The sequence below is a fragment of the Ascaphus truei genome, chromosome 11, assembly GCF_040206685.1.
Source record: "Ascaphus truei isolate aAscTru1 chromosome 11, aAscTru1.hap1, whole genome shotgun sequence".
NCBI classification, from domain to species: domain Eukaryota; kingdom Metazoa; phylum Chordata; class Amphibia; order Anura; family Ascaphidae; genus Ascaphus; species Ascaphus truei.
Genome location: NC_134493.1, coordinates 57,839,596 through 57,863,924, shown reverse-complemented (window position 1 = coordinate 57,863,924; position 24,329 = coordinate 57,839,596). Strand labels below are relative to the sequence as shown.

Genomic DNA, 24,329 nt, shown 5'->3' with positions numbered 1-24,329 from the left:
CTCTCTCCCCCTGACAGGCTCGCGCTCTCTCCCCCTGACAGGCTCGCGCTCTCTCCCCCTGACAGCCTCGCTCGCTCCCCCTGACAGGCTCGCTCGCTCCCCCTGACAGGCTCGCTCGCTCCCCCTGACAGACTCGCTCTCTCCCCCTGACAGGCTCGCTCTCTCCCCCTGACAGGCTCGCTCTCTCCCCCTGACAGGCTCTCTGCAGCCTGTTCCGTCACAAGTTGAGGGCAAAATGAAAGATTGTGTAGGAAGTTTGCTGCTGATTTTAAAACCTCCCCTTCCCAATCAGCTCGCAGACCTACAAGCTGGGTGTGGTTTTTCCTGGTCTGCTCAGGTGAGAGAGTTTTAACCTTATACACGCCCTCATTGGTGGGTTAACCCTTTCATTACCAAAGCGGTTACTACCACTAAGATAATAAAGGGGTTAACCCCTCCCTCAATTTTCCCGGTAGGCCTATCCACCCAGTCTGGGGCAACTACTCCCTTCTCTCACCCCTTTGCCCCCAATAAACCACGTAGCCTAGCTTATTACCTTAGCGGATAGCTGGAAAGTTTGATGAACTCAGGGAATAGCATCCCAACTGACATGGCAGGTGCTAATACAGCGAGGGAAACCACACACGCTCGGGACAGACTCTCCCCCTGACAGCCTCGCTCTCTCCCCCTGACAGCCTCGCTCTCTCCCCCTGACAGCCTCGCTCTCTCCCCCTGACAGCCTCGCTCTCTCCCCCTGACAGCCTCGCTCTCTCCCCCTGACAGCCTCGCTCTCTCCCCCTGACAGCCTCGCTCTCTCCCCCTGACAGCCTCGCTCTCTCCCCCTGACAGCCTCGCTCTCTCCCCCTGACAGCCTCGCTCTCTCCCCCTGACAGCCTCGCTCTCTCCCCGACAGGCTCGCTCTCTCCCCCTGACAGCCTCGCTCTCTCCCCCTGACAGCCTCGCTCTCTCCCCCTGACAGCCTCGCTCTCTCCCCCTGACAGCCTCGCTCTCTCCCCCTGACAGCCTCGCTCTCTCCCCCTGACAGCCTCGCTCTCTCCTATTGACAGCCTCGCTCTCCCCCCCGACAGCCTCGCTCTCTCCCCCTGACAGCCTCGCTCTCTCCCCCTGACAGCCTCGCTCTCTCCGCCTGACAGCCTCGCAATCTCCCCCTGACAGCCTCGCTCTCTCCCCCTGACAGCCTCGCTCTCTCCCCCTGACAGCCTCGCTCTCTCCCCCTGACAGCCTCGCTCTCTCCCCCTGACAGCCTCGCTCTCTCCCCCTGACAGCCTCGCTCTCTCTCCCCCTGACAGGCTCGCTCTCTCTCCCCCTGACAGGCTGGCTCTCTCTCCCCCTGACAGGCTCGCTCTCTCTCCCCCTGACAGGCTCGCTCTCTCTCCCCCTGACAGGCTCGCTCTCTCTCCCCCTGACAGGCTCGCGCTCTCTCCCCCTGACAGGCTCGCGCTCTCTCCCCCTGACAGCCTCGCTCTCTCCCCCTGACAGCCTCGCTCTCTCCCCCTGACAGCCTCGCTCTCTACCCCTGACAGCCTCGCTCTCTCCCCCTGACAGCCTCGCTCTCTCCCCCTAACAGCCTCGCTCTCTCCCCCTGACAGGCTCGCTCTCTCCCCCTGACAGGCTCGCTCGCTCCCCCTGACAGGCTCGCTCGCTCCCCCTGACATGCTCGCTCGCTCCCCCTGACATGCTCGCTCCCCCTGACAGACTCGCTCGCTCCCCCTGACAGGCTCGCTCTCTCCCCCTGACAGGCTCGCTCTCTCTCCCCCTGACAGGCTGGCTCTCTCTCCCCCTGACAGGCTCGCTCTCTCTCCCCCTGACAGGCTCGCTCTCTCTCCCCCTGACAGGCTCGCGCTCTCTCCCCCTGACAGGCTCGCGCTCTCTCCCCCTGACAGGCTCGCGCTCTCTCCCCCTGACAGCCTCGCTCTCTCCCCCTGACAGCCTCGCTCTCTCCCCCTGACAGCCTCGCTCTCTCCTATTGACAGCCTCGCTCTCCCCCCGACAGCCTCGCTCTCTCCCCCTGACAGCCTCGCTCTCTCCCCCTGACAGCCTCGCTCTCTCCGCCTGACAGCCTCGCTCTCTCCGCCTGACAGCCTCGCTCTCTCTCCCCCTGACAGGCTCGCTCTCTCTCCCCCTGACAGGCTCGCTCTCTCTCCCCCTGACAGGCTCGCGCTCTCTCCCCCTGACAGGCTCGCGCTCTCTCCCCCTGACAGCCTCGCTCTCTCCCCCTGACAGCCTCGCTCTCTCCCCCTGACAGCCTCGCTCTCTACCCCTGACAGCCTCGCTCTCTACCCCTGACAGCCTCGCTCTCTCCCCCTGACAGCCTCGCTCTCTCCCCCTGACAGCCTCGCTCTCTCCCCGACAGGCTCGCTCGCTCCCCCTGACAGGCTCGCTCGCTCCCCCTGACAGGCTCGCTCGCTCCCCCTGACAGGCTCGCTCGCTCCCCCCTGACAGGCTCGCTCGCTCCCCCTGACAGGCTCGCTCGCTCCCCCTGACATGCTCGCTCCCCCTGACAGACTCGCTCGCTCCCCCTGACAGGCTCGCTCTCTCCCCCTGACAGGCTCGCTCTCTCCCCCTGACAGGCTCGCTCTCTCCCCCTGACAGGCTCGCTCTCTCCCCCTGACAGGCTCGCTCTCTCCCCCTGACAGGCTCGCTCTCTCCCCCTGACAGGCTCTCTCTCTCCCCCTGACAGGCTCTCTCTCTCCCCCTGTCTCTCCCCCTGACAGGCTCGCTCTCTCCCCCTGACAGGCTCGCTCTCTCCCCCTGACAGGCTCGCTCTCTCCCCCTGACAGCCTCGCTCTCTCCCCCTGACAGCCTCGCTCTCTCCCCCTGACAGGCTCGCTCTCTCCCCCTGACAGGCTCGCTCTCTCCCCCTGACAGCCTCGCTCTCTCCCCCTGACAGCCTCGCTCTCTCCCCCTGACAGCCTCGCTCTCTCCCCCTGACAGCCTCGCTCTCTCCCCCTGACAGCCTCGCTCTCTCCCCCTGACAGCCTCGCTCTCTCCCCCTGACAGGCTCGCTCTTTCCCCCTGACAGGCTCGCTCTCTCCCCCTGACAGGCTCGCTCTCTCCCCCTGACAGGCTCGCTCTCTCCCCCTGACAGGCTCGCTCTCTCCCCCTGACAGGCTCGCTCTCTCCCCCTGACAGGCTCGCTCTCTCCCCCTGACAGCCTCGCTCTCTCCCCCTGACAGCCTCGCTCTCTCCCCCTGACAGGCTCGCTCTCTCCCCCTGACAGGCTCGCTCTCTCCCCCTGACAGGCTCGCTCTCTCCCCCTGACAGGCTCGCTCTCTCCCCCTGACAGGCTCGCTCTCTCCCCCTGACAGGCTCGCTCTCTCCCCCTGAAAGGCTCGCTCTCTCCCCCAGACATAAGACTACGTCCCAAATATTAAAGAAATCCCTAAGCATCAGATAGGGTGTGAGGTATGACAGCAGATCAGGATAAGGGCAGACACAGGGAAGCGAGGCTCTTAGCGCCTGTCACATTCTGTGTTTCTGTGTATATAGGACATGCCTGTGTTTCTGTGTATATAGGACATGCCTGTGTTTCTGTGTATATAGGACATGCCTGTGTTTCTGTGTATATAGGACATGCCTGTGTTTCTGTGTATATAGGACATGCCTGTGTTTCTGTGTATATAGGACATGCCTGTGTTTCTGTGTATATAGGACATGCCTGTGTTTCTGTGTATATAGGACTTGCCTGTGTTTCTGTGTATATAGGACTTGCCTGTGTTTCTGTGTATATAGGACTTGCCTGTGTTTCTGTGTATATAGGACATGCCTGTGTTTCTGTGTATATAGGACTTGCCTGTGTTTCTGTGTATATAGGACATGCCTGTGTTTCTGTGTATATAGGACATACCTGTGTTTCTGTGTATATAGGACATGCCTGTGTTTCTGTGTATATAGGACATGCCTGTGTTTCTGTGTATATAGGACATGCCTGTGTTTCTGTGTATATAGGACATGCCTGTGTTTCTGTGTATATAGGACATGCCTGTGTTTCTGTGTATATAGGACATGCCTGTGTTTCTGTGTATATAGGACATGCCTGTGTTTCTGTGTATATAGGACTTGCCTCGGGCCGTGATAACGAGGATTCTTGCTTTCGGGGTCCGTCCTTACTAAAAGCTGTAAAGCAGAAAAAGATAGAGGGGATCTCATGTATCAATGTTATATGTACAGCGATGAACAGAGTATGTCACCTGTACGGAGGGGGGTAACATGGGCAAGTGCAGGTAACACCTGTACGGAGGGGGGTAACATGGGCAAGTGCAGGTAACACCTGTACGGAGGGGGGTAACATGGGCAAGTGCAGGTAACACCTGTACGGAGGGGGGTAACATGGGCAAGTGCAGGTAACACCTGTACGGAGGGGGGTAACATGGGCAAGTGCAGGTAACACCTGTACGGAGGGGGGTAACATGGGCAAGTGCAGGTAACACCTGTACGGAGGGGGGTAACATGGGCAAGTGCAGGTAACACCTGTACGGAGGGGGGTAACATGGGCAAGTGCAGGTAACACCTGTAGGGAGGAGGGTAACATGGGCAAGTGCAGGTAACACCTGTACGGAGGGGGGTAACATGGGCAAGTGCAGGTAACACCTGTACGGAGGGGGGTAACATGGGCGAGTGCAGGTAACACCTGTACGGAGGGGGGTAACATGGACGAGTGCAGGTAACACCTGTACGGAGGGGGGTAACATGGACGAGTGCAGGTAACACCTGTACGGAGGGGGGTAACATGGACGAGTGCAGGTGACACCTGTAGGGAGGGGGGTAACATGGACGAGTGCAGGTAACACCTGTACGGAGGGGGGTAACATGGACGAGTGCAGGTGACACCTGTACGGAGGGGGGTAACATGGGCAAGTGCAGGTAACACCTGTACGGAGGGGGGTAACATGGGCAAGTGCAGGTAACACCTGTAGGGAGGGGGGTAACATGGACGAGTGCAGGTAACACCTGTAGGGAGGAGGGTAACATGGACGAGTGCAGGTGTCACCTGTAGGGAGGAGGGTCACATGGACGAGTGCAGGTGTCACCTGTAGGGAGGAGGGTAACATGGGCGAGTGCCGGTGACACCTGTAGGGAGGAGGGTAACATGGACGAGTGCAGGTGACACCTGTAGGGAGGAGGGTAACATGGGCGAGTGCAGGTGTCACCTGTAGGGAGGAGGGTAACATGGACGAGTGCAGGTGTCACCTGTAGGGAGGAGGGTAACATGGACGAGTGCAGGTGACACCTGTAGGGAGGAGGGTAACATGGACGAGTGCAGGTGTCACCTGTAGGGAGGAGGGTAACATGGACGAGTGCAGGTGACACCTGTAGGGAGGAGGGTAACATGGACGAGTGCAGGTGTCACGTGTAGGGAGGAGGGTAACATGGACGAGTGCAGGTGACACCTGTAGGGAGGAGGGTCACATGGGCGAGTGCAGGTAACACCTGTAGGGAGGAGGGTAACATGGACGAGTGCAGGTGACACCTGTAGGGAGGAGGGTAACATGGGCAAGTGCAGGTGACACCTGTAGGGAGGAGGGTAACATGGACGAGTGCAGGTGACACCTGTAGGGAGGAGGGTAACATGGGCAAGTGCAGGTGTTACCTGTAGGGAGGAGGGTAACATGGGCGAGTGCAGGTGTCACCTGTAGGGAGAAGGGTAACATGGACGAGTGCCGGTGACACCTGTAGGGAGGAGGGTCACATGGACGAGTGCAGGTGTCACCTGTAGGGAGGAGGGTAACATGGACGAGTGCAGGTAACACCTGTAGGGAGGAGGGTAACATGGACGAGTGCCGGTGACACCTGTACGGAGGGGGGTAACATGGGCGAGTGCAGGTAACACCTGTAGGGAGGAGGGTAACATGGACGAGTGCAGGTAACACCTGTAGGGAGGAGGGTAACATGGGCGAGTGCAGGTAACACCTGTAGGGAGGAGGGTAACATGGGCAAGTGCAGGTGACACCTGTAGGGAGGAGGGTAACATGGACGAGTGCAGGTGACACCTGTAGGGAGGAGGGTAACATGGGCAAGTGCAGGTGTTACCTGTAGGGAGGAGGGTCACATGGACGAGTGCAGGTAACACCTGTAGGGAGGAGGGTCACATGGACGAGTGCAGGTGTCACCTGTAGGGAGGAGGGTAACATGGACGAGTGCAGGTAACACCTGTAGGGAGGAGGGTAACATGGACGAGTGCAGGTGTCACCTGTAGGGAGGAGGGTCACATGGACGAGTGCAGGTAACACCTGTACGGAGGGGGGTAACATGGGCAAGTGCCGGTGACACCTGTACGGAGGGGGGTAACATGGGCGAGTGCAGGTAACACCTGTACGGAGGGGGGTAACATGGGCAAGTGCAGGTAACACCTGTACGGAGGGGGGGTAACATGGGCAAGTGCAGGTGTCACCTGTACGGAGGGGGGAAACATGGGCAAGTGCAGGTAACACCTGTAGGGAGGGGGGTAACATGGACGAGTGCAGGTAACACCTGTAGGGAGGAGGGTAACATGGACGAGTGCAGGTGACACCTGTACGGAGGGGGGTAACATGGGCAAGTGCAGGTAACACCTGTAGGGAGGGGGGTAACATGGACGAGTGCAGGTAACACCTGTAGGGAGGAGGGTAACATGGACGAGTGCAGGTGTCACCTGTACGGAGGGGGGTAACATGGGCAAGTGCAGGTGTCACCTGTATGGAGGAGGGTAACATGGGCAAGTGCAGGTAACACCTGTAGGGAGGAGGGTCACATGGGCGAGTGCAGGTAACACCTGTAGGGAGGAGGGTAACATGGACGAGTGCAGGTGACACCTGTAGGGAGGAGGGTAACATGGACGAGTGCAGGTGTCACCTGTAGGGAGGAGGGTAACATGGACTAGTGCAGGTAACACCTGTAGGGAGGAGGGTAACATGGGCGAGTGCAGGTGACACCTGTAGGGAGGAGGGTAACATGGGCGAGTGCAGGTGACACCTGTAGGGAGGAGGGTCACATGGACGAGTGCAGGTGTCACCTGTAGGGAGGAGGGTAACATGGGCGAGTGCAGGTGACACCTGTAGGGAGGAGGGTCACATGGGCGAGTGCAGGTAACACCTGTAGGGAGGAGGGTAACATGGACGAGTGCAGGTGACACCTGTAGGGAGGAGGGTAACATGGACGAGTGCAGGTGTCACCTGTAGGGAGGAGGGTAACATGGACTAGTGCAGGTAACACCTGTAGGGAGGAGGGTAACATGGGCGAGTGCAGGTGACACCTGTAGGGAGGAGGGTAACATGGGCGAGTGCAGGTGACACCTGTAGGGAGGAGGGTCACATGGACGAGTGCAGGTGTCACCTGTAGGGAGGAGGGTAACATGGACGAGTGCAGGTGTCACCTGTAGGGAGGAGGGTAACATGGACTAGTGCAGGTGTCACCTGTAGGGAGGAGGGTAACATGGACGAGTGCAGGTAACACCTGTAGGGAGGAGGGTAACATGGACGAGTGCAGGTAACACCTGTAGGGAGGAGGGTAACATGGACGAGTGCAGGTAACACCTGTAGGGAGGAGGGTAACATGGGCGAGTGCAGGTGTCACCTGTAGGGAGGAGGGTAACATGGACGAGTGCAGGTGACACCTGTAGGGAGGAGGGTAACATGGGCAAGTGCAGGTAACACCTGTAGGGAGAAGGGTAACATGGACGAGTACAGGTGACACCTGTAGGGAGAAGGGTAACATGGACGAGTACAGGTGACACCTGTAGGGAGGGTAACATGGACAAGTGCCGGTGACACCTGTAGGGAGGAGGGTAACATGGGCAAGTGCAGGTGTCACCTGTAGGGAGAAGGGTAACATGGGCAAGTGCAGGTAACACCTGTAGGGAGGAGGGTCACATGGACGAGTACAGGTGACACCTGTAGGGAGGGTAACATGGACAAGTGCAGGTGACACCTGTAGGGAGGAGGGTAACATGGACGAGTGCCGGTGACACCTGTAGGGAGGAGGGTAACATGGGCAAGTGCAGGTAACACCTGTAGGGAGGAGGGTCACATGGACGAGTACAGGTGACACCTGTAGGGAGGGTAACATGGACAAGTGCAGGTGACACCTGTAGGGAGGAGGGTAACATGGACGAGTGCAGGTAACACCTGTAGGGAGGAGGGTCACATGGACGAGTGCAGGTAACACCTGTAGGGAGAAGGGTAACATGGGCAAGTGCAGGTAACACCTGTAGGGAGGAGGGTCACATGGACGAGTGCAGGTGACACCTGTAGGGAGGAGGGTCACATGGACGAGTGCAGGTGACACCTGTAGGGAGGAGGGTAACATGGACGAGTGCAGGTGACACCTGTAGGGAGGAGGGTAACATGGACGAGTGCAGGTGACACCTGTAGGGAGGAGGGTAACATGGACGAGTGCAGGTGTCACCTGTAGGGAGGAGGGTAACATGGACGAGTGCCGGTGACACCTGTAGGGAGGAGTGTAACATGGACGAGTGCCGGTAACACCTGTAGGGAGGAGGGTAACATGGACGAGTGCAGGTGACACCTGTAGGGAGGAGGGTAACATGGGCGAGTGCAGGTGACACCTGTAGGGAGGAGGGTAACATGGACGAGTGCAGGTGACACCTGTAGGGAGGGGGGTAACATGGACGAGTGCAGGTAACACCTGTAGGGAGGAGGGTAACATGGACGAGTGCAGGTAACACCTGTAGGGAGGAGGGTAACATGGACGAGTGCAGGTGTCACCTGTAGGGAGGAGGGTAACATGGGCGAGTGCCGGTGACACCTGTAGGGAGGAGGGTAACATGGACGAGTGCAGGTGACACCTGTAGGGAGGAGGGTCACATGGACGAGTGCAGGTGACACCTGTAGGGGGGAGGGTCACATGGACGAGTGCAGGTGACACCTGTAGGGAGGAGGGTCCCATGGACGAGTGCAGGTGACACCTGTAGGGAGGAGGGTAACATGGACGAGTGCAGGTGACACCTGTAGGGAGGAGGGTAACATGGACGAGTGCCGGTGACACCTGTAGGGAGGAGGGTAACATGGACGAGTGCAGGTGTCACCTGTAGGGAGGAGGGTAACATGGACGAGTGCCGGTGACACCTGTACGGAGGAGGGTAACATGGACGAGTGCAGGTGACACCTGTACGGAGGGGGGTAACATGGGCAAGTGCAGGTGACACCTGTACGGAGGGGGGTAACATGGACGAGTGCAGGTGACACCTGTAGGGAGGGGGGTAACATGGACGAGTGCAGGTAACACCTGTAGGGAGGAGGGTAACATGGACGAGTGCAGGTGACACCTGTAGGGAGGGGGGTAACATGGACGAGTGCAGGTGACACCTGTAGGGAGGAGGGTAACATGGACGAGTGCAGGTGTCACCTGTAGGGAGGAGGGTAACATGGACTAGTGCAGGTGTCACCTGTAGGGAGGAGGGTAACATGGACGAGTGCAGGTAACACCTGTAGGGAGGAGGGTAACATGGACGAGTGCAGGTAACACCTGTAGGGAGGAGGGTAACATGGACGAGTGCAGGTAACACCTGTAGGGAGGAGGGTAACATGGGCGAGTGCAGGTGTCACCTGTAGGGAGGAGGGTAACATGGACGAGTGCAGGTGACACCTGTAGGGAGGAGGGTAACATGGGCAAGTGCAGGTAACACCTGTAGGGAGAAGGGTAACATGGACGAGTACAGGTGACACCTGTAGGGAGAAGGGTAACATGGACGAGTACAGGTGACACCTGTAGGGAGGGTAACATGGACAAGTGCCGGTGACACCTGTAGGGAGGAGGGTAACATGGGCAAGTGCAGGTGTCACCTGTAGGGAGAAGGGTAACATGGGCAAGTGCAGGTAACACCTGTAGGGAGGAGGGTCACATGGACGAGTACAGGTGACACCTGTAGGGAGGGTAACATGGACAAGTGCAGGTGACACCTGTAGGGAGGAGGGTAACATGGACGAGTGCCGGTGACACCTGTAGGGAGGAGGGTAACATGGGCAAGTGCAGGTAACACCTGTAGGGAGGAGGGTCACATGGACGAGTACAGGTGACACCTGTAGGGAGGGTAACATGGACAAGTGCAGGTGACACCTGTAGGGAGGAGGGTAACATGGACGAGTGCAGGTAACACCTGTAGGGAGGAGGGTCACATGGACGAGTGCAGGTAACACCTGTAGGGAGAAGGGTAACATGGGCAAGTGCAGGTAACACCTGTAGGGAGGAGGGTCACATGGACGAGTGCAGGTGACACCTGTAGGGAGGAGGGTCACATGGACGAGTGCAGGTGACACCTGTAGGGAGGAGGGTAACATGGACGAGTGCAGGTGACACCTGTAGGGAGGAGGGTAACATGGACGAGTGCAGGTGACACCTGTAGGGAGGAGGGTAACATGGACGAGTGCAGGTGTCACCTGTAGGGAGGAGGGTAACATGGGCGAGTGCCGGTGACACCTGTAGGGAGGAGTGTAACATGGACGAGTGCCGGTAACACCTGTAGGGAGGAGGGTAACATGGACGAGTGCAGGTGACACCTGTAGGGAGGAGGGTAACATGGGCGAGTGCAGGTGACACCTGTAGGGAGGAGGGTAACATGGACGAGTGCAGGTGACACCTGTAGGGAGGGGGGTAACATGGACGAGTGCAGGTAACACCTGTAGGGAGGAGGGTAACATGGACGAGTGCAGGTAACACCTGTAGGGAGGAGGGTAACATGGACGAGTGCAGGTGTCACCTGTAGGGAGGAGGGTAACATGGGCGAGTGCCGGTGACACCTGTAGGGAGGAGGGTAACATGGACGAGTGCAGGTGACACCTGTAGGGAGGAGGGTCACATGGACGAGTGCAGGTGACACCTGTAGGGGGGAGGGTCACATGGACGAGTGCAGGTGACACCTGTAGGGAGGAGGGTCCCATGGACGAGTGCAGGTGACACCTGTAGGGAGGAGGGTAACATGGACGAGTGCAGGTGACACCTGTAGGGAGGAGGGTAACATGGACGAGTGCCGGTGACACCTGTAGGGAGGAGGGTAACATGGACGAGTGCAGGTGTCACCTGTAGGGAGGAGGGTAACATGGACGAGTGCCGGTGACACCTGTACGGAGGAGGGTAACATGGACGAGTGCAGGTGACACCTGTACGGAGGGGGGTAACATGGGCAAGTGCAGGTGACACCTGTACGGAGGGGGGGTAACATGGACGAGTGCAGGTGACACCTGTAGGGAGGGGGGTAACATGGACGAGTGCAGGTAACACCTGTAGGGAGGAGGGTAACATGGACGAGTGCAGGTAACACCTGTAGGGAGGAGGGTCACATGGACGAGTGCAGGTAACACCTGTAGGGAGGAGGGTAACATGGACGAGTGCAGGTGTCACCTGTAGGGAGGAGGGTAACATGGACAAGTGCAGGTGACACCTGTAGGGAGGAGGGTAACATGGACGAGTGCCGGTGACACCTGTAGGGAGGAGGGTAACATGGGCAAGTGCAGGTAACACCTGTAGGGAGAAGGGTAACATGGGCAAGTGCAGGTAACACCTGTAGGGAGGAGGGTCACATGGACGAGTGCAGGTGACACCTGTAGGGAGGAGGGTCACATGGACGAGTGCAGGTGACACCTGTAGGGAGGAGGGTAACATGGACGAGTGCAGGTGACACCTGTAGGGAGGAGGGTAACATGGACGAGTGCAGGTGTCACCTGTAGGGAGGAGGGTAACATGGACGAGTGCAGGTGACACCTGTAGGGAGGAGGGTCACATGGACGAGTGCAGGTGTCACCTGTAGGGAGGAGGGCAACATGGACGAGTGCAGGTGACACCTGTAGGGAGGAGGGTCACATGGACGAGTGCAGGTGACACCTGTAGGGAGGAGGGTCACATGGACGAGTGCAGGTGACACCTGTAGGCAGGAGGGTAACATGGACGAGTGCAGGTGTCACCTGTAGGGAGGAGGGTAACATGGACGAGTGCAGGTGACACCTGTAGGGAGGAGGGTAACATGGGCGAGTGCAGGTAACACCTGTAGGGAGAAGGGTAACATGGGCAAGTGCAGGTAACACCTGTAGGGAGGAGGGTCACATGGACGAGTACAGGTGACACCTGTAGGGAGGGTAACATGGACAAGTGCAGGTGACACCTGTAGGGAGGAGGGTAACATGGACGAGTGCAGGTGTCACCTGTAGGGAGGAGGGTAACATGGACGAGTACAGGTGACACCTGTAGGGAGGAGGGTAACATGGGCAAGTGCAGGTAACACCTGTAGGGAGAAGGGTAACATGGGCAAGTGCAGGTAACACCTGTAGGGAGGAGGGTCACATGGACGAGTGCAGGTGACACCTGTATGGAGGAGGGTAACATGGACGAGTGCAGGTGACACCTGTAGGGAGGAGGGTAACATGGACTAGTGCAGGTAACACCTGTAGGGAGGAGGGTAACATGGACTAGTGCAGGTGACACCTGTAGGGAGGAGGGTAACATGGACGAGTGCAGGTAACACCTGTAGGGAGGAGGGTCACATGGACGAGTGCAGGTGACACCTGTAGGGAGGAGGGTAACATGGACTAGTGCAGGTGACACCTGTAGGGAGGAGGGTAACATGGACGAGTGCAGGTGTCACCTGTAGGGAGGAGGGTAACATGGACGAGTGCAGGTGACACCTGTAGGGAGGAGGGTAACATGGACGAGTGCCGGTGACACCTGTAGGGAGAAGGGTAACATGGGCGAGTGCAGGTAACACCTGTAGGGAGGAGGGTAACATGGACGAGTGCAGGTGACACCTGTATGGAGGAGGGTAACATGGACGAGTGCAGGTGACACCTGTAGGGAGGAGGGTAACATGGACGAGTGCAGGTGTCACCTGTAGGGAGGAGGGTAACATGGACGAGTGCAGGTGACACCTGTAGGGAGGAGGGTAACATGGACGAGTGCCGGTGACACCTGTAGGGAGGAGGGTAACATGGGCAAGTGCAGGTAACACCTGTAGGGAGAAGGGTAACATGGGCAAGTGCAGGTAACACCTGTAGGGAGGGTAACATGGACGAGTGCAGGTGACACCTGTAGGGAGGAGGGTAACATGGACGAGTGCAGGTGTCACCTGTAGGGAGGAGGGTAACATGGACGAGTGCAGGTGACACCTGTAGGGAGGAGGGTCACATGGACGAGTGCAGGTGTCACCTGTAGGGAGGAGGGTAACATGGACGAGTGCAGGTGACACCTGTAGGGAGGAGGGTCACATGGACGAGTGCAGGTAACACCTGTAGGGAGGAGGGTCACATGGACGAGTGCAGGTGACACCTGTAGGCAGGAGGGTAACATGGACGAGTGCAGGTGTCACCTTTAGGGAGGAGGGTAACATGGACGAGTGCAGGTGACACCTGTAGGGAGGAGGGTAACATGGGCGAGTGCCGGTGTCACCTGTAGGGAGGAGGGTAACATGGACGAGTGCAGGTGTCACCTGTAGGGAGGAGGGTCACATGGACGAGTGCAGGTAACACCTGTAGGGAGGAGGGTAACATGGACGAGTGCAGGTGTCACCTGTAGGGAGGAGGGTAACATGGACGAGTGCCGGTGACACCTGTAGGGAGGAGGGTAACATGGACGAGTGCCGGTGACACCTGTAGGGAGGAGGGTAAGATTAACACCATATGTGCTAAATAAATAAAGACATACATACATATTGTAAATTTACTGCTACCACTTAGGAGAAGCGTTAAGCTCTTTCGGTTTCTCAGCAGCCTCTTGTCGCCCTTCTTCTCTTTCGCAGTGAAGAGTAACAGATCCTGGGCCAGAGTCCCAATCTTGGGCTGTGTCTCCAGGATCCGTCTCTTCTCCTCGGAGCTGCTGTCCTCCAGGTCATCCACCACCACAATGACGTTCTCCTTCCCTACACACAGCACAGAGAGAGAATCCCCATATAGGTTATTCATACAGATAATAGGAGATCAGATTTAGTGATGTGAAGCTTATGGGGTCACCAGGCTGTGCAGAGATCCTGTTTCAGTCACATCATCTTGTATGAACTTAAAGACAAGTATTTCATGTTGTGGAGATGTACATTATGCCATAAAGTGTAAGCTCTTCGGAACAGAGATTCATTGAGCTTGCACTGTTCCACTACGTGTCTCATAGTTACACCAGGGGCATTTCATACACAATCCGTGATAATTATATGTGTATCAGGTCTATGCCAGGCATAGTTGTGTCTTTAATCCTTAATCCCCATATTAATATCCAGATGCATTTTGTCAGGTCCCATTCCGATGAGATATGTGATATAATGATGTACCACGTGCGTTATAGTGAGATATCCGGTGATATTCTGTAATATATATGATAGTTTTCTCTTCTGCACACACCCAATGTGATTATAATATTCTGCATAAAGTGCCGTGCGCACTGACAGTCCGGCAGCCTGAAAGTCCAATATCTGTTTATAAAAACGAAGAGATTGCTACTCACCACCAAAAATGAAGGAGGGTAGCGTGGATACAAAAATAACTTTAATAGATCATAGGCACGTAGACTGACATGTTTTGCGCTTATGGCGCTTCCTCAAGGTCCATGGGCCTGAGGCTGCGCTTATAGTGCCGGCGACGCATCATCGCCTGAAAACAAATGCATTGTCGCCAAAGCGACGGAGAGACGCGAATTCCTGAAACTGGCAATATTTGATTTTTCAAGGGCTGTCGCCTCATGTGACAGCCCCTGAACCAATCAAATGCCTCGTCGCCCCCGCGACGCCGCCGCAAAGAGAAATACAACTTTCGCTAGTGGCGACGGGTGACATCACCCATCGCGGGCACTATACGCGCAGCCTAAAAGACACAAAATGATAGTGTGAGATCTGCAGGCAGGACGTGTGTCTGATACACCGTATGTACAGCTCTGCGACTCTGCAGTGTGATATAGGAAAGTGTTACAGGGTAGATAGATAGAGAGATAGAGAGATAGATAGAGAGATAGATAGATAGATAGATAGAGAGATAGAGAGATAGATAGAGAGATAGAGAGATAGATAGAGAGATAGATAGATAGATAGATAGAGAGATAGATAGAGAGATAGAGAGATAGAGAGATAGAGAGATAGAGACATAGAGAGATAGAGAGATAGAGAGATAGAGAGATAGAGAGATAGAGACATAGAGAGATAGAGAGATAGAGAGATAGAGAGATAGATAGATAGATAGATAGATAGATAGATAGATAGAGAGATAGAGAGATAGAGAGATAGATAGATAGATAGAGAGATAGAGAGATAGAGAGATAGAGAGATAGAGACATAGAGAGATAGAGAGATAGAGAGATAGAGAGATAGATAGATAGATAGATAGATAGATAGATAGATAGATAGAGAGATAGAGAGATAGATAGATAGATAGAGAGATAGAGAGATAGATAGATAGATAGATAGATAGATAGATAGATAGATAGATAGATAGATAGAGAGATAGAGAGATAGATAGATAGATAGATAGATAGATAGATAGATAGATATGTATATTGTGTGTCTCTTACCGAGTGCAGCAGATAGATATCTCAGCTCATCGTCATACAGAGAGTCCGTCACATCCGTGATATTTATCCTCCCTCTCTTCTTGGTGTGATACAGGATTGCGAATGTGCACTGAGAGACGTCCTCTCGGAACTGGCGGCCTCCAGCGTTAGAAATGTAACCGGGTCTGACGTCCTGAACCTGATCCCAGAAGTCCTCAGATCTCAGCAGGTCCCCCAGCCATTTATAATCACTCTGCCCTGACCGTGAGAAGATCCCGATGGTGTGTTTTGGTTTTGGCTCCTGAAATAAACAAGAACATGTTTGTATCCTAGTTAGACACGGGCAACATTTTCACCAGAATTATAATCTGGCAGTCATATTCTCTAGCCTGCTGTACCCATGCTTGGCCACCGGGACTGCTGCCACTCTCAATGTCTTGTTCTAGCCTGCAGTACCTATACTTGTCCACCGGGATTGCTGCTGCTAAACTAAGGAACATTCCAGAACCTGATACCTGACACCTCTGCACCTGTGCTCCACCTCTCAGCCTGCCTATATAACCTCCCTTTCCTGTTCCTCTGCCTGTTTATACTGGTTCCTTAGCTCCTGCAAGGTTCCTGTGTTTACTGCTGTGCCAGATATTGCTATCATCCTGTTCCAGTCTCCTCGTTGCCGACCTCTGCTTGTTACCTGACTATGCAATCTGCCGCCTGCCTCTGACCTCTGCTTGTGACTCCTACTACTCTCCCTGCTGTTCCTGCCACTGGGATCCACTTCAGCCGAAGTCCAATCCTTGACACTGGCACAGTCTGGCCCGTTTTCTTTGAGCCGCGGATTCCGCAGTTCAGTCTCAAAAAAGCAAATTTAACCATCCTGGAGAAGACCCCAGTTGTGAGAGAAAGGAGCCCAGCTGCCTAGTGGGAAGTCTGCAAAAAAAACGGTCACTTTAAAGAAGAAATTCCTTGTCCCAGGCCCATGTGACAGTGTGAAGGTGCTGGCAGCCATCTTAAGACGGTGTCAGACTGATTGAGCCGAGTTGCTGAGACACCTGATTTGTGTGAGGGTCTGGGGTCTGAAGACCTCTCAGCACTGAAGTCTGACGGGTTGAAGTGTTACATGTAAGGAGACCCCTGTGAGCTGAGATCAGAATGTGTGGCCCTGGTTCCTGTTCAGCAGAGTATTCATGCTCCACTTAGTGAGAGACTACAAGAGACCCTCAGCATCTTACACTTCCCCCAAATCCTTTACAGGACAAACAGTAAGTCTGCGGGACCCCTATATGCATCGCAGCATCTCTGGGTACTCGTACACTACACCTGAGTGTAACAGGCCTGTATCTGTAACCTTCCTGGGGGCCTCGTGTGGTACGATAGACTAAGCCGGCCAACACTTACATTGGGACGTGGGAGTGTGTTCTGCAATGTACAACTAATGTTCCTGAGTCTGGAGATAACGTTACTGGGGACACGGTTATGTCTTATTGCTCTGTGTATTGTGTCTGAGCCTTCCACTGTTACACTACCACCCGTGTGTGTCCTCTTGTGCACCAACAAGAGACAAGCGCCCGTCTACCGCGTTACCCGTCCAACTGCAGCCAGCCGCACGGGTTACCCGGTCTGGGACACTGGGAATGGGGAATTACCCAGGAATGAAGACATCTTACACTTCAATGGGACCTCTTCATTAAACTGTTATAATATTAGCACAAAGTCCCCCGGTAACGGGAGATTGTTACTAGCGAGAAAACCAGGAGATTTCTCTGTATTCAATAGTTTCCGTAGGATCCAATGGCAGTTATAATACAGAATATCAGAGAATATCCCAATAAAGAGGAGGGTTACATCTAGAAATGATAGGTCCCAATGGCTTGAAAAATCTGTTAGTTTCCCCCTAATATTCGGTGATAACTTTATCCCTTGCACCAAAACTACAATGTGACAATATCAGTATACTGTAATATGAATCTGGCCAGTGGTCTGTGACACTTTTATTGGATTATTGGTTTATAAAGAAGCATCTTCCAGGACACGTCAGGTCCCTTCTTCAGCTCCATGGACTTCTGACCTCTGACCAGAGGGATATTGTACAGAGGGTCACGTGAGTCCTCTCTCTCTCTAGAGATCATGAAGAGCTGGAGACAGGATCCCATCAAGTCATTTATCTCATAATATAACAAACTGTATAATAAATAATCAGAGATAAATTCTTACCCAGAATCGTGATGTTGGGGTTTCCATAATTCCTGTGCAACAGAAAAACACATAAATGTGAGATTATTTATCCGTTTTATACTAGCTAAGAACAAAGAGAGGCGCAGTAAGGCTGGGGGGTGAAACCGGGCGTGTGCGCAGATACCTCTAGGAATGAAGATCTCAGGAGGCCAAGAACCTCTAGGGTCAGATTAGAGTCAGATTAAGCACAAAACACAGACACATCAGTACAGGAAACCCCCATATCACTGAGGCTCTGAACGAGGGAAATAGTGTACGGGGTATAATACAGAGGCACGTCCCACACCAAAGGTCTTCTCCCCATAATACAGAGGTGCCTCATTATGCACTAAATCCTAACCCATAAATAACGGGAACACGGCTCATACACAGTAACACACGTATGTATCATTCGATCCTAAGTTCACAGAGGTCTGAGTGTCCAGTGGTGGGAGAGTAATGGTACTAGGGGTGCCCAGTACCACTGCTTTTTATTTACACACTTTAAATCCCACTTTCTTGTTAAAGTAATAGGGATTTATATTAGAAAACACATTTCCCGCTCCCTTATGACAGTATAAATACGGCTTTAATCTCTGTATGGTACGGCCCAGCTCTTCCCCTCCGTGTGTAATAAATGTAGGTGTGTAAGTCAGTCACAGTATCACTACTTTTGAAGCCTCTTCAATCATTAATGAGGTATTATTTTAATAAAGATGCAGTCTGATAAGAGTGGGGCCAAGCTCTGATTGGGCGGAGGAGATAATTCTCCATGAGGACAGTGATGCCCTCTGCCGACCCCATGTCACATCTTGTGTGGTGCTGTATAGAGACCCTGTCACTTCTAACTGGGGTTCTCATGCGTTACCTTGGGGTGCAGGGTTGTCTCGGTGAGCTTTGTCCCGTGAAGCTTGAGGTTTGCCCTTTGGTTTAGCAGGTACCAGTGACACATTGTGAGTCGGGCCACCTCGGTCCCCTCCAGGATCTGCTGGGCGTTTTTGTAATTCCTTTGTATTGTCATTATTCTGGTTCCCTGCATCTCCTGCCCCAGCTTGTTGTGTTTCTGCAACACATGGAAAAGTGCATGGGAATCCTGTACTGTCCCCTCCTTATCCCAGTAATGCTGCGCGATGCACAAGGTACTGAGTACCCATCTCACACTAATTATTGGGGGAGTTTATAGGGCCATCGGGCTGTATCTGTCCCCTTTGAAGAGAAGCGACGTCCCTGTAATTAAGGTATTGGACAGTGAGCCAGGAGACGCACTCTGTGTGCACAAGTGTAAGCTCTTTAGCCCAGGAATTCATTGTGCCTACATGGTACCTACAATATACAGTGCTGCACACACTAGCAGTGCTATATAAAGATAAGAATAATAACACGGTGTTATATAAAGATAAGAATAATAACACAGCGCTATATAAAGATAAGAATAATAACACGGTGCTATATAAAGATAAGAATAATAACACAGCGCTATATAAAGATAAGAATAATAACACAGCGCTATATAAAGATAAGAATAATAACACAGCGCTATATAAAGATAAGAATAATAACACAGCGCTATATAAAGATAAGAATAATAACTCAGCGCTATATAAAGATAAGAATAATAACAGCGCTATATAAAGATAAGAATAATAACACGGCGCTATATAAAGATAAGAATAATAACACAGCGCTATATAAAGATAAGAATAATAACACAGCGCTATATAAAGATAAGAATAATAACACAGCGCTATATAAAGATAATAATAATAACACAGCGCTATATAAAGATAAGAATAATAACACAGCGCTATATAAAGATAATAATAACAGCGCTATATAAAGATAAGAATAATAACACAGCGCTATATAAAGATAAGAATAATAACACAGCGCTATATAAAGATAATAATAACAGCGCTATATAAAGATAATAATAATAACACAGCGCTATATAAAGATAAGAATAATAACACGGTGCTATATAAAGATAAGATTAATAACACGGTGCTATATAAAGGTAAGAATAATAACACGGCGCTATATAAAGATAAGAATAACACAGCGCTATATAAAGATAAGAATAAGAACACTGTGCTATAGAAAGATAAGAATAATAACAGTGTTACATAAAGATAAGAATAATAACAGTGTTATATAAAGATAAGAATAATAACAGCGCTATATAAAGATAAGAATAATAACAGTGTTATATAAAGATAAGAATAATAACAGCGCTATATAAAGATAAGAATAATAACACAGCGCTATATAAAGATAAGAATAATAACAGCGCTATATAAAGATGAGAATAATAACACAGCGCTATATAAAGATAAGAATAATAACAGCGCTGTATAAAGATAAGAATAATAACACAGCGCTATATAAAGATAAGAATAATAATACAGCGCTATATAAAGATAAGAATAATAACACAGCGCTATATAAAGATAAGAATAATAACACAGCGCTATATAAAGATAAGAATAATAACACAGCGCTATATAAAGATAAGAATAATAACACGGTGCTATATAAAGATAAGATTAATAACACGGTGCTATATAAAGGTAAGAATAATAACACGGCGCTATATAAAGATAAGAATAATAACACAGCGCTATATAAAGATAAGAATAAGAACACAGTGCTATATAAAGATAATAATAATAACAGCGCTATATAAAGATAAGAATAATAACACAGCGCTATATAAAGATAAGAATAATAATACAGCGCTATATAAAGATAAGAATAATAACAGCGCTATATAAAGATAAGAATAATAACACGGTGCTATATAAAGATAAGAATAATAACAGTGCTATATAAAGATAAGACTAATAACAGCGCTATATAAAGATAATAATAATAGCGCTATATAAAGATAATAATAATAATAGCGCTATATAAAGATAATAATAATAATAATAGCGCTATATAAAGATAAGAATAATAACACAGCGCTATATAAAGATAAGAATAATAACACAGCGCTATATAAAGATAAGAATAATAACACAGCGCTATATAAAGATAAGAATAATAACACAGCGCTATATAAAGATAAGAATAATAACACAGCGCTATATAAAGATAATAATAATAACACAGCGCTATATAAAGATAAGAATAATAACACAGCGCTATATAAAGATAAGAATAATAACACAGCGCTATAGAAAGATAAGAATAATAACACAGCGCTATATAAAGATAAGAATAATAACACAGCGCTATATAAAGATAAGAATAATAACACAGCGCTATATAAAGATAAGAATAATAATAGCGCTATATAAAGATAAGAATAATAACACAGCGCTATATAAAGATAAGAATAATAATAGCGCTATATAAAGATAAGAATAATAATAGCGCTATATAAAGATAAGAATAATAACAGCGCTATATAAAGATAAGAATAATAATACAGCGCTATATAAAGATAAGAATAATAACAGCGCTATATAAAGATAAGAATAATAACAGCGCTATATAAAGATAATAATAATAATAATAGCGCTATATAAAGATAAGAATAATAACACAGTGCTATATAAAGATAAGAATAATAACACAGCGCTATATAAAGATAAGAATAATAACAGCGCTATATAAAGATAAGAATAATAACACAGCGCTATATAAAGATAAGAATAATAACAGTGTTATATAAAGATAAGAATAATAATACAGCGCTATATAAAGATAAGAATAATAACAGCGCTATATAAAGATAAGAATAATAACACAGCGCTATATAAAGATAAGAATAATAACACAGCGCTATATAAAGATAAGAATAATAACACAGCGTTATATAAAGATAAGAATAATAACACAGTGCTATATAAAGATAAGAATAATAACACAGCGCTATATAAAGATAAGAATAATAACACAGCGCTATATAAAGATAAGAATAATAACATTGCTATATAAAGATAAGAATAATAACAGCGCTATATAAAGATAAGAATAATAACACAGCGCTATATAAAGATAACAATAATAACACAGCGCTATATAAAGATAAGAATAATAACACAGCGCTATATAAAGATAAGAATAATAACACAGTGCTATATAAAGATAAGAATAATAACACAGCGCTATATAAAGATAAGAATAATAACACAGCGCTATATAAAGATAAGAATAATAACACTGCAATATAAAGATAAGAATAATAACAGCGCTATATAAAGATAAGAATAATAACACAGCGCTATATAAAGATAAGAATAATAACACGGCGCTATATAAAGATAAGAATAATAACACAGCGCTATATAAAGATAAGAATAATAACACGGTGCTATATAAAGATAAGAATAATAACACAGCGCTATATAAAGATAACAATAATAACACGGTGCTATATAAAGATAAGAATAATAACACAGCGCTATATAAAGGTAAGAATAATAACACAGCGCTATATAAAGATAAGAATAATAACACAGCGCTATATAAAGATAAGAATAATAACACAGTGCTATATAAAGATAAGAATAATAATACGGTGCTATATAAAGATAACAATAATAACACGGTGCTATATAAAGATAAGAATAATAACAGTTTATCAGACGGGATTGTCCTGTAACACACGTACAACGCAGATCTCTGTAATTATTGTTACTGTAAGCAGGTATATGACATTATAATAAAGGCTTTATATTTAAACTCACTGATGGCGCTCTCCCATTACACAGACACCGCACGGCTTGGGACAGTCCTGGCACAAAGAGCTTACAATCAGAATCAGTCGAGATGAAGAACCGCGCCGCAGCACCGTGACGCACACTGAAGGAGAGGGGGTACCTTAAACATGGCTGCGCTATTCACTCACAGGATCATCACAGGAGCCCTGATGAAGTGCGTGGGCACGTGGCGGCCCCTGGTTTTTGCCTTGTTACCCGCTCCCCTCCTGTTTGTCACGGTCCTGCGTCGCCGTTTTCCATCTCTTCATTGTGCAGTGAAAGTGAGACGCACACCGACGGCTCCCAACGGCAGCACGGGCCGGGTTTCTTCATCTCCAGCAACCGCCAGTCATTTCATCTACTGAACCACTAACCATACCGTCTATTACATAGGGGGCGGACGTTTACACTTATGGACTAAAAGTATTCTGCGTGCCACAGGTACAGTATTGTATCGGACGTGTGCCGGCTCTCAGTGACTGCCCGTCTGCATATGCTCAAACTGTAGCCCCGATACTGTTCCTCAGCACATTTCCACCTGGACCTGGTTGGGTTACATTTTCATATGATGAGATACAAGTTTTGAATTTACACTGTGTCTGACCTCAGGAACGTTGTCTCACTGTTGTGAATACTTTATTAAGCCCCACGTTTGGTCTTCTGGACTATCGTCTGTGATCTGGTCTCTGTATCTAAGGGTTAGAGCCTTTAACAGAAATCTCCACGTCTGTCCTATGAAGATGCACACGTGCTACTAACGTGGAACTTATTCCCATGACCTGTTATTTATATGATTACCACGTGTATTACTGCTGTGAAGCGCTGAGTACATTAATGGCGCTATATAAATAAAGAAATACAATACAACTTTCCCATGAATTGTAACGATACCGTATGTCACACAGAGGTCTATGGGACACATCCATCAAGTCAATGGGACTTAATACTGGATCGGGCGCCAACCCGTCCCGACGCTTGTATCAGACGCCCATTCTGGCGGTTATACATTCAATTCATGGTACAGGAGTCATGTAGAATACGGTTTCCCAATGTCACAGTATCGAAGTACCTTCTGTTTCTGTCCCTCTTACTGAGCAATGTGGGAAGTGATTACAGTATATGGGGCAATTCCTTATTATTATAATTCCTTCTTACAAGTCCCCCTGGACTCTCCTTTTCTGAAACAGACCAAATATCCCCATTTCTAAATATAAAAAGAAGGGGAGAGAATGTACGGTTTGGCCAAATTCTGTGCTTCAAATTCCAGAAGAAGCAGAAAGCAGAAGGATCAGTAATGAATCTCATTGCCGTGCAGCCTCCCTGATCCATTCTGTGTCATACAGAGTCATTGGGGCCAAGCTCTGATGAGCATGAGGAGTTACTTGGATTGTGATCCAGAGAACCTGGACAGAGAACCTGCTCTTTGTGACCCGGTTCGGGGTCAGGAATAGGAAACATGCCGAGTACAGAGGAGGAGGGCACACTGGTGAGGCCGCCTTTCTACACATATTACAGGATTGCCCAGGGACACCGTCTTCTACTCAGGAGTAGGAAATAGTCTGGAGAAATTAGGTGAATCTGAATGATCTGGTAATCTTACCGCTGGCTTTTATCAACGCTTCAATCTTATCCAATTTCTCCTGCATCCTCGTTTTATCCACCTCGTGTTGGGATGTTAGGTGTCCCTTACAGTCTGACGCCTTCTCGCTCTCAGAGAAGAGGAACAGCTCCCGGGCCAGAGTCCCAATCCTGGGCTGTGTCTCCAGGATCCGTCTCTTCTCCTCGGAGCTGCTGTCCTCCAGGTCATCCACCAACACAATGACATTGTCCTTCCCTGTATAAAGCGCAGAGAGTGGGAAGCCAGTCCCATTAGTTATAGGGGAAGGTTATACAACACTAATAGGAAGAGAAGAAACCTGGGGTTACTGTGTCATTACAAAACCTAATGTAGATGTTCTGCCTGTA

At 50.2% G+C, this 24,329-nt stretch overlaps 1 protein-coding gene across 1 annotated transcript in view; it reads right to left on the bottom strand.

The window, feature by feature from the left end:
* Positions 1-24,329, bottom strand: part of LOC142463604 (uncharacterized) — a 131,327-nt gene that overhangs the window by 24,588 nt on the left and 82,410 nt on the right. The window contains exons 15-20 of the mRNA XM_075566552.1: positions 23,965-24,198; positions 18,527-18,721; positions 17,659-17,690; positions 15,469-15,748; positions 13,628-13,837; positions 4,064-4,116 (exon numbers count right to left, since the gene is read on the bottom strand). Coding sequence (XP_075422667.1) covers positions 4,064-4,116; positions 13,628-13,837; positions 15,469-15,748; positions 17,659-17,690; positions 18,527-18,721; positions 23,965-24,198 — 1,004 coding nt within the window. The remainder of the gene's footprint in view (positions 1-4,063; positions 4,117-13,627; positions 13,838-15,468; positions 15,749-17,658; positions 17,691-18,526; positions 18,722-23,964; positions 24,199-24,329) is intronic.